An 11,120-nucleotide genomic window follows, 5' to 3' on the forward strand; every position below is an offset into this window, starting at 1 on the left:
ACTCAATCTATAAGATTAAGTTGTATCTTGAGATATAAGAGAGAGAAGTGAGCAGAGAGATGGATGGGGGTGGGGAGGAGGACCTCATACCATCAAGCAAGAAGAGCCAGGAGTGCACGTCCTTTGGACCTAGGGTTCATGCACTGAGAAGCTACTAGATCACGGGAAGATTGATGACAAGGACTTTTCCCCAGAGCCGACAGAGAAAGAAAGCCTTCCCCTGGAGATGGCACCCTGAATTCAGACTTCTAGCTTCCTAGACTGTGAGAGAATAAATTTCTCATCGTTAAAGCCATCCACTTGTGGTATTTTTATTATAGCAGTGCTAGTTAACTAAGATAGTGGCCTACAAAATCATGAGATGAGTCTGTTTGTAGCTAGGATAATTCAGCTTCTGACATAGCCGTAAATTTGGGGCTCCAGGTCAAAGGCTTTGAAAAGAGTTTCTCTTTGCCTGTGTCCTGTAGCGTGTGTGCCAACCACTCACATTCCCAAGTGGCTTCCCCAAAGGCCTTCCAACTTTGAGAACCTGCATGAGAAACTATGAGTTTCCTGGGGCTGTCATAACAAAGTATCACAAAATGGGTGTCTCTTGGTTCTGCAGGCTGCCCAACAGTGTGTTGCCAGGCCATGCTTCCTCTGAAATCTCCAGAGGAAATCCACTCAGATTGGATTAGGACTCAGTCTACTCCAGTATGACCCCATATTAGCTGATAACATCTTCAAAGACCCTATTTTCCAGACAAGGTCATGTTCACAATACCAAGGGTTATCTTTTTGGGAGACTCAGTTCAATCCATAACACTCTCCCTTTCCCTCTACCCACACCCACTATTTGAAGAGTCAATTCCAAAGGCGCCCTGATCCCCAGCATGTGTGGGTCTTTGTGTAATAGAAATCACAAGGTGGGATTTTTCAGCCACCCACTAAAACATCCTGAGAAGGGCTGCCCCTGACCTCCCCCAAGCCACCAAAGGCCAGAGGCCCCCATTTGTCACATCCTTTTTTTTTACCACCTCTACCACACACATTTGATTTGCAGGGAAGATCCCTAAGTTTTGCTCAAAACCCAACTTCTGTCGTAATAGATGGCATTTTCACAGAGGAGAATGAGCAAAGAATTAAAAGGCTGGGCAGTTGCCATCTAAATTCATAACAAACACACATAATTCTCAGAATCCTTTTTCTCAAATCCAACTTTGATCATCTGCTCTTAAACATTTAATGACTTTCATAGACTAATGTAATCTATAACTTTTTTTAATTGAAAGGACTGTGATATTTTTATATGTTTTAAAATTTATAATCCCATTTCCAAAGTTGTATGATTTTTTTTAATTTTGGAATTACTTTCCACATGCATGCATAATTTACATAGCTGATTTGTATCTGCTATTTTGGGTTATTCTATTGTGCCTTACCAATATCCCTAAACATGTAAATTTGGGGCCTCAGGTCAAAGACTTTGAAGAGAGTTGCTAAATATAAGCATTTTCCAGATTTCTATATTCTGAATATTCTTTTTTATGTCACTTAGAATTATTTTATACTTATTGAAAGAGATCATTCAGACTTAGATATTTGTCACTTGTCACTTTGTGCATATATAAAAAGGAAAATACATCGTAAATAAATTGGCTAAGGTATTTATAAGGCAGTGACAATGACATCACAGCTGCTAACTGGCTGACAACAATTTAAAAACCATCCTGATTTCAAAGATGTTGAAAAACAATAGTAGTAATAACCCCCCATGGAGAAAGACCAGACTTGCTGGCCTGACAGAGACTGGAGAAACCCTGAGAATATGGGCACCGGACACCCTTTCAGCTCAGTAATGAGGTCATTCCTGAGGTATACTGTTCAGGCGAAGATTGAACAGACCCATGGAACAAAATAAGATCAAAGGGGCGCACCAGCCCTGGGGCAGGGACTGGAAGGCAGGTGGGAACAAGAAAGCTGGTAATAGGGAACCCAGGGTTGAGAAGGGAGAGTGTTGACGTGTCGTGGGGTTGTTAACCAGTGTCCTGGAACAATGTGTGTACTGTTTGATGAGAAGCTAGTTTGTTCTGTAAAACTCCATCTAAAGTACAATAAGAAAAAAAAAAGGGCTTAATAGTTGAAAACAATATTTTTATTTTCATGTAAAATAGATTATGTAGCTTGCTTTGGTATTTAAAGAATAACAGGACAAATGCCTGTGTATTCAGCATTGAGTTGTACAAATACATAATAATATTAAAGTTCTCTGTGTCTACCTTCAAAAAAAAAAAAAAAAACTCCCGTGGGTACACCTTTGCTTAAGAAACAGAACAATTCTATTGAAGCCCCTTTGTGTGCCTTATGGATTGTATCTCCCTTCTTTCCAACCCATAGATACTTACTATGAGTTGTATTTATCACTCCCTTATTTATCTCTACACATTTAGCAAATATATACCCCAAGCATATGTATTTTTTCTGACTTGCTTTTATTATACAACATTGTATGAGAGTCACCTGTGCTGACATGGTTTGCTGCTACTCATTTGCACTGTTGTGTGGTATGCAGTGCTTGCATATACCACAGTTCATCAGTTCTGTTTAATGAATATCTGGGCTGATGCCAGCGTTTTGCTAGTACAAATTGTTTTACAATAAACATTCTCCTAGGCATATACCTAGGTGTGGGCTTGCTAAGATTACATCAGGGGTCAGCAAACTTTTTCTGTAAAGGCCAGAGAGTAAATATTTTCAACTTTGCACACGGTATAATCTCTATGACAGCTACTCAACCCTGTCATTTTAGTGTGAAAGCAGTCATAGAATATATGGGCTTGGCTATGTTGCGATAAAACTTTATTTACAAAAACAGGCCAGCTGGGCAAGATTTGCCCTCAGGCTGTGGTCTGCCAATTCTTTGATCTAGATGATAAAAACCCAAACCAAACCTGCATCTATCGAGTCAATTCTGACTCATAGAGACCCTGTAGGACAGAGTAGAACTGCTCCATACAGTTTTCAAGAAGTGGCTGGTAGATTCAAACTTCCAGCCTTTTGGTTAATAGCCATGAGCTTAACCACTGGCCACCAGAGCTCCTATAAATACTGATGAATATCGCCTGAATATCCCTCCACTGACTATCACCTGAGGGACATGAGGCCTGTCTTTGCTTCATCTATGGAGTAAGCATCCACATTCAGGGACCTTCAGGGAAGGGGGAAGAAATGGGATTTTAGAATGATGGTGGTGGTGGGAGCCAAAGGCAGAAAAGGCACCCACATTGGCTCTGCTGAGCATGGGTAGGCGATAGGACTCTGATTAACTGAAGACTGGGGTCTCAGGCTGCAGCACAGTTGACATCACAGAAACCACTGTGAGGTCACTACCAGGCTGTGGGACATAAAAATCCAAACAAGATAGCATTTTATTTGGCATTGTATGGCTTTATTATTTATTTAAACTGCAGTAACAAAAGCTGGAATTGGCTCCCTAGGGATACTTCCCCAAGCCCTGGTATCTATTGCAGCTTCCTGCTCTGGCTCCTATTTAAATGGATTTGGCTTCAAAGATGATCGTCTCCGTGGTCTCAGAAGTCATGGTACCTGTGATCTCCAGGTCCTGGCTACCCTGTGCTTTCTCCATCTTGGCCTCAATGTTGCGCCTCTCCACAGTCTTGGCCATGATGTCCACCCCTCTGTCGTGGGATGCCATCACTGTTCTCGAAGCGGGGATGGCTCTTAAGCTCTTGAAGAAAGAGCCAATCCTGCTGGATTTCTTACCTACAGAAGTTGAGCTCGTTGCAGATCGGGTCCGCCCCAGTTTGTGAGTTGTCCTAGACTCCTTTGGGGTGGGACTGTGGCTGGCACTTTTGCGAGAGGAGGACCTGTGTCCTTTGCCCTTTATGCTGCTGTGGCCTTTTTCTTTTTTGTCCTCTCTCGTGGTTCTACGGCTGGCTAAGGACCGGTGGGAGGATGATTTCCGGCTCGACTTGCCCCCACCTGTCCTGCGGTGATGGGAACTTTTCCTAGTGGGATTTTTGTCCTTCTTTGCTCTTTCTTTTTTTTCCTTCCGGGCTTCAGTGCTGGGCTGGGAGACCCTCTGGCTTCCATCCCGCTCACTCATGTAGCCTTCGCTCTTCAAGGTTGAGACGAGGGGTGGTCTAGTGCTTTCTGTGACAGGCTTGTTGGTAGTGGCTACTCCTGCAAACACCACACTTGTGCTGCTCTCGGGGGAGAGATTGGTAGCCGCTGTCGATACAGTGGAACTACCATGTGTGGATGTGCTTGCAGCACCCACTAAGACCACGTTAACACCCTCTGAGGACATGTTGGTAGCACCCGCCATGGCCTTGCTGGATCCCATTTCTCCCGGACCCTTGGTGGCTACTCCTGCCAGGGCCGCACTTGCCTGTACTGGGCCTGAAGATTTGGTGATTGCGATGCTCATAGTGCTTGCTGTACGGCCTGCTGTCCCCGCTGCTGCCACACCTGCTGTGGGGCTTGTTGCTGCCCCTGCCATTGCTGCTCCTGCTGTGGGGACTGCTGCTGCCCCTGCCATCACCGTTCCTGCTGTGGGGACTGCTGCTGCCCCTGCCATCGCCGTTCCTGCTGTGGGGACCGCTGCTGCCCCTGCCATTGCCGCTCCTGCTGTGGGGACCGCTGCTGCCCCTGCCATTGCCGTTCCTGCTGTGGGGACCGCTGCTGCCCCTGCCATTGCCGTTCCTGCTGTGGGGACTGCTGCTGCCCCTGCTATTGCTGATCCTGTGGCAGACCCTGGAGGTTTCGTGGCTGCTGGAGGTATACGAGGCATGCCGTGGGAGGCTTGTTGGATTCCCTCTCCCCCAGCGTAAGCAGAAGAGGTGGCTCCAGACACCTCGCGGAGCTTGCGAAGCCTGAGCTCATCCTGATCCCCTTCTCCACGGAGCTCTGCAGTCTGTGCCAACAGGAGGAGAAACAAGTGACAGAGAAGATGGAAAGTGAGACCAGAATTGCCTGCTCCTCTTTTCATCCTGGAGCTGAGCAACTCAAGGGCTTATAATTAGAAAAACCTTTGAGATCATCAAGTTGAAGCTCCCATTTGATGCAAGAATCCTGTCTACAGCACCTCCTGTCAAATGGCCCCTCAGTGTTGCTTGAACAGTACCAGTGCCCAGGAAAGCACTAATTCAATTTCCCATCCTTTGTACACTTTTACACACTTGTGCTTATACCTCTGTAAGACAGATTCTTAGAAGTGGGATTGCTGAGTCTAGGGATATATATGTTTTATATTTTGATGGCTACTAACAAATTGTTCACACGTACCATTGCTTTTGCACATTGCAGGTTATACTGATTTCCATAAAAATCGGCACATGGCACTCATGGGGCAACAGACCACAGCTCGAATGAAGAAAGGACTTCCTCATTGTTAAAAATGTTCCACAATAGTTGAACCTTCCTGGGCTGGGATAGTAAGTATTCAAACAGATTGGACAACCAGGATGCTGTAGAGGGAATTACAGCCCCGGGGATGAGGCCAGAGCAGCTGATACCTAGGGGTTCTCTGAAATTCAGCCTTATGGAACACTTTGGAGAAGCACTCAGGATCTCCCTAATGTAGGAAGTCCCTTAGTGGTGGCTCATTTGACCCTGAGAACCAAAAATCACACCTGTTTCCATTGAGTCAATTCTACTCATGGCGACCTCATGTGTTAAGGAGTAGAACTGCTCCTTAGGGTTTTCCTGGCTATAATCTTTATGGCCTGTGGCTCTCCCTGCTACTGCAGTTTGCCAGGCCTTTCTTCAACAGCACAACTGAGTGGGTTCCAACTGCCAACCTTTAGGTTAGTAGTTGGGGGCAATCCATTTGTACCACTCAGGGACCTGTTTGGCCCAAGCCCTTTCAAATACAACACATTTCTCAGCTGAGCCTCAGAGAGCACCAAAGGCTTTGTAGGACTAGCTTTTAGCTAATCCCTCAAAGAACTCTGTCCCCATTTTTTTGTCTCAGTAAATGCTTACCGTTGTGCTTTTGTCATCATCTGTCAAACACAATGATGTGGCTGTTAGGTCCCCAGTTTGGAGGGTTGGGGTACTGGTATAACTCTCTACTGGTGGTCTCAGGAGATAAACTAGCTTTTCCCAATAGCAAAAGAGGTCTTCTCGGGCATCTGAGGAGGGACATAATTGCAGGTAGAAAGTACGGCCAGTGGCAAGTTTCAGGCGCAACTGCTGTTTCTCGCGGTCATGGATGGAGATCTTGACAAACTTCAAGGGGAGGAGTCTGGTGAGCTCTAAGGTCTTTGTGGCCTTGCGACCTCTCCCCTTGGTAGGCCGGCCATACCCGGCATGCTCCTCACAGACTCTAGCTGGCCGGGCCAGCAGCATGACGTCAGGCAGCGGGAGGATAGGGCTGGTAGATGCGATGCCCACAGTCACCATTCGGACACGGTTGTGTACATCAATCACCTCTCCTTTTTTGCTGATCTGGATAAAGTCGCTCTCAAACATTGGTGCGTACTTGAAAATGTCATACTCTCCTCCTTTGTACAGTTGTCGTTGCAGGTCCCCCATGGAGGTATTGAACACACCCATTGAACGGTAGCTGTGGGCGGTGTAATAAGGTAACACACATTCATTGCTCATGGTTCTCTTCTTTCAAGATAGCTCCACCAGCCACAAATCGTGTTCCTGAGAGAGGGAGTGAAGGCCACTGCCCATCTCCCTCCAGGGCTTCTGCCTAAGCCTCCTTGCACCACTGCATTTATCCTCCACTGTCCTTTGTGACCTCTCACCATCACATACCCCTTTGTCTTAACCTCCAAATAGCTACCTCCTCAGGGCCAGGCCACCAGCCGCCCCCTAACCAAACACCACCTCCAAAGGCTGACCCTGCCCGGGTATAGGTATGGGTGGACTGGATATTCTTTTAAATCCGTATGTTAGGATGCATACTTTATGAAACCATCCTGCTGGGTTGTTTCCAGTTTTTATTGTTGTTGTTACAGATATCATCTTCCTGCAGATATTCTGAAAATCATCTTCCTGAAAATTCTGTGGAATTACTTCCCGGGAATAAATTGCTAGAAGCAGACTATGTGCTTGCTAAGGCTGGGATGGTGACTAGAATGTTGTTCTCTGTGTCTCTGGCATATAGCACAGTGTTGGTAGCCATGCAGAAGCAGCTGTTGAATGAATGGTACAATGGAGCTTCTGCTACACGTCAGAACCAGAGTTCCATCGGCATAGTGGTTTCCAGGGTCTGGAGGATTTTCCCACTCATTTTCTTATTTGAGAGAGGTTAATTAAGAAAAAAAAAATCATAATTTTATGGTAAGGAAACTCAGGCTCAGGATTAAGTGTTTCACCCAGAATCGAAGTGTTCTAGCCTGGGTCTAGTGACGCAGGTCAGGGCTTTTTCTCTGCTGCCAGCTGTGTGGTTTGCCATTATACTCTCACTCTATGCTAAATGTGGACAGTTAGTGGTTAGCAGTATGCTTGGGGACTTACTGGGAACCACAGAATCCTAGAGGTCTTGAATCACCATAGGATTTCCCACACTGGTGTACCAGATGCATCAACCTTGATGTCTACCTGATAAACCACTGACGTTTTATTTCTTTGAAAAGCTCTTCAGAGAAATTATGGCAAAGACAAATTTTTGGAGTTTTTCTTCCCGTTACACAAGGTGATGAATCCAAATTCCCCCTCCTCCAGTTAGGAAAGTACTTCTGAAACAGAAAGACATCTCCCAAATTAAAGATGACTGCGCGGAGGTCTTCTAAGAAACTTCAACCCCCCCAAATGTTCTTTTTTTGTATCCCTAGAGGCTACTGCAGTGCTGGGCACAGCTCAGCTTTTCAGTAAATAGGAACCCATTTGTGCTCATTGAGATTCATTGTTTCATTTTATTTATTCAACACAATGTGTTGAGCAAATAGCTTGTTCCTGACTGATTAAAAAAAAAAAAATGGAAATGCAAAGATAAACCTTCCTACCTCTTAGGAGCTAAAATTCGTTTTCTGAAGATATTGAAATACCTTTTCCAAAAAAACAAAGTAGCTTATATTCTGTTATAAAGGGATAATCACTAAATGGCAACACAATTAGGTTTAAAAATGTCTAGAGGACAATAAAATTGTATCCTTTGAAGTTGTCTTTTCTACTAAGCAGAAATCATTTGCATTTATTCTAAATGAAAACCTGCTGTTGTTGTTACGTGCCTTTGAGTCAGTTCCAACTCACAGCATCCCGAGGCACAACAGAACGAAACACTTCCCAGTCGTGTGCCATCCTCACAATCGTCGTTACGTTTGAGCCCACTGTGTCAATCCATCTCGTGGAGTCTTCCTTTACCAGCATAATGTCCTTCTCCAGGGACTGATCACTCCTGATAACATGTCTAAAATACTTGAGACGAAGTCTCACCATCTTCGCTTCTGAGGAGCATTCTGGCTGTACTTCTTCCAAGACAGATTTGTTCGTTCTTCTGGAAGCCCATAGCATATTCGTTATTCTTCACCAACACCATAATTCGAAGGCATCAGTTCTTCTTCAGTCTTCCTTATTCATTGTCCAGCTTTCACACGCTTATGAGACGATTGAAAATATGTGGCTTGGGTCAGCGTACTTTAGTCCTCAAAGTGATATCTTTGCTTTTTAACACTTTAAAGAGGTCTTTTGCAGCAGATTTACCCAATGCAGTAGATCTTTTGATTTCTTGACTGCGCTTCCATCGGCATTGATTGTGGATCCAGGTAAAATGAAATCCTTGGCAACTTTAATCTTTTCTCCGTTTATCATGACATTGCTTATTGGTTCAGTTGTGAGGATTTTTGTTTTCTTTATGTTGAGGTATAATCCATACTGAAGGCTGTAGTCTTTGATCTTCACCAGAAACTGCCTGAAGTCCTCTTCACTATCAGCTCAAGGTTGTGTCATCTGCTTGTATCTCAGGTTGATAAAGAGTGCCTCCAACCTGAGAGGCTCATCTTCTGGCGCTGTATCAGACAATGCTCGCTGCTATTCATAAGGTTTTCACTGAACTTTTTTTTTTTTTTTAGAAATAGATTGCCAGGTCCTTCTTCCTAGCCCCTCTTAGTCTGGAAGCTCTACTGAAATTGGTCCACTATGGATGTCCTTGCCGAAATTTGAAATGCCAGTGGCATAGCTTCCAGCATAACAGCACCACACAAGCCACCACAGTATGGCAAACAGACAAGTGGTGGAAGTGAAAATTTGTAAGTTACTATGAAACTTCATAAAGCCTGATCTTTAATCCATAGTAGATAGCTTTTGGAGTGTTGAAAATGTTCTAAAATTACATTGTAATGGTTGCAGTGACCCTGCGAATATGCTAAAAGCCCCTGAACTGTACCCTTTAAATGGATTAATTTTATGCTATGTGGAATATATGTCAATAAAGCTGTTGGAACCTCAGTCCTGCCTTATTGATCAAATCTCATTGTCTTCCTTCACTTCCCTAGATAGTTAAATAATCCATGGGTGGGCCTGTTAAATGCTTCAATGTGACCTTGAGAGTATGTGTTGCCTATTTCTAGCCTTATTTACAAGTTTTGGAATTTTTTTTTTTTTTTTCTTAACAGGGAATATGGCAGCAGATGTATAAGCCATGATGCTAACTTCCAAGACTTTACAATCTAGTAGGAGAATACACATGGAAGAAACCAAGAACAAAACAGGAGGGCCAATAAATACAAGATAGAGTAACAGTGAATGAGTTGGGTGAATGGTGGCCTAATAATCCTTCTCACTGTATTTAAAAGCAACAATAAATATTTTGTAATGTTGGCCTGTGGTTAAACAGATTTAATGCTAGAGAGTAAAAACACAAAACTTTGTATATGTTGTACTGAGTATATGTAGACATGCAAGATGATAGACGGTTAAAATTTAAACATTTCTCATGGGAAGAAGTTTTAAGTGAACTGTTATTTTGAAAAGCAAGGCAAGAGGGCAGCTATTTATAACCTTTTCAAGCACCTGGAGGACATGGTGAGCTGGGCAGGATGCGAGGGTGGGGAGATTTCCATAGTGTATACAACATGGGCCTGCAGGGTAAATCCCCTGGCCTGAAGCACAATCCACAGTACTTTTATGTTGATGCTGCTAAACTGAAGGTGGCAAGGTGGCATGGCGTGGGGAGAGCTGCAGCTAGCCGTAGGCACTTAGGGCTTCAGAAAGTCAGCCTAATTTCAGCCTCACCTTCTGGCTGTGAGAAAAGACCATTATCACCCAGACTCTTCATCTGAGGGCCAGTATGCAAATTACCTTGCTTCTGCCTTAGATTTCAAAAAGAAAACAAGGTGGTATACATAAAAGAAACCAGAGAGGCCATTGCAGTAATTTTATTTCTCAGCATTATGAGCCAACTAGCCTTACCTCTCTCTCGTCCCCTTGCTCTGGCTTTCTGCCCACTTCTTGCTTTTGAGCAGGCCTATTGAGCTCCACTCCAGAGCCAGAATTGTTCAGCTCCTGATGGTCTATTTCTTTCTCTTGGCTTCCTATTCTGCTGTGTTTACAAGCCATGAGATATCTCACCTCAGTTTATATATTTATTTCTTTGATGTTATACTGAAGAGGCTTGCAATTAAATACATATACAAATAATAAAAGGCAATATTAAAGATGAAAATGAAGATCAGAAAATGTCTAGACAGAAGTGATTAGTCCAGGAACTGGGAGAAGATGATTATTGCTATTAGATACTAAATTTAACTCTCAAAAAAACACTGGAAGTAAAATAAATGTTAATAGAGATTATCCCCAAGGGATGAGATTAGAAGTGATTTTTATTTTTGTCTGCTTGCTTCCCTACTTTTATGTGTGTGTGTGTGCTTTAGGTCAAAGTTTACAGAGCAAATTAGTTTCCCATTCGACAATTCATACACAAACTTTTGTGACATTGATTGCCAACCCCACAAAGTGTCAATACTCTCCCCTTCTCCACCCCATTTTCCCTGTTTTCATTCAGTCCGTTTTCCTGTCCCTTCCTGCCTTCTCGTCTTTGCTTATGGGCAGGTGTTGCCCATTTGTTCTCATTTACATGACTGAGCTAAGAAGCACGTTCCTCACGTGTGTTATTGTCTTACATACCTGTGTCATCTTCGGCTGAAGGGTGAACTTTGGAGTGACAT

The 11,120-nt window shown here is 43.9% G+C and overlaps 1 protein-coding gene across 1 annotated transcript; it reads right to left on the reverse strand.

The window, feature by feature from the left end:
- Positions 1-3,529: 3,529 nt before the first annotated feature.
- Positions 3,530-6,609, reverse strand: GARIN3 (golgi associated RAB2B interactor family member 3). Its single transcript, XM_049858724.1, has 3 exons — positions 5,986-6,609; positions 4,795-4,915; positions 3,530-4,587 (listed from the first exon to the last, which is right to left on the reverse strand). The coding sequence occupies exons 1-3, from the start codon at positions 6,607-6,609 to the stop codon at positions 3,530-3,532; spliced, it is 1,803 nt and encodes a 600-aa protein (XP_049714681.1).
- Positions 6,610-11,120: the final 4,511 nt, after the last annotated feature.

The sequence above is a fragment of the Elephas maximus genome, chromosome 2 (genome assembly GCF_024166365.1).
Source record: "Elephas maximus indicus isolate mEleMax1 chromosome 2, mEleMax1 primary haplotype, whole genome shotgun sequence".
Lineage (NCBI taxonomy): Eukaryota > Metazoa > Chordata > Mammalia > Proboscidea > Elephantidae > Elephas > Elephas maximus.

Excerpts from the sequence above, each read along its gene's own strand:
- GARIN3 (XM_049858724.1), bottom strand. The coding sequence starts at position 6,609 with ATGAGCAATGAATGTGTGTTACCTTATTACACCGCCCACAGCTACCGT. Across the intron at positions 4,916-5,985 it reads ATGATGACAAAAGCACAACG|ACTGCAGAGCTCCGTGGAGA; the intron begins GTAAGCATTTAC and ends CTGTTGGCACAG. Across the intron at positions 4,588-4,794 it reads AATCCAACAAGCCTCCCACG|GAACGGCGATGGCAGGGGCA; the intron begins GCATGCCTCGTA and ends TCCCCACAGCAG.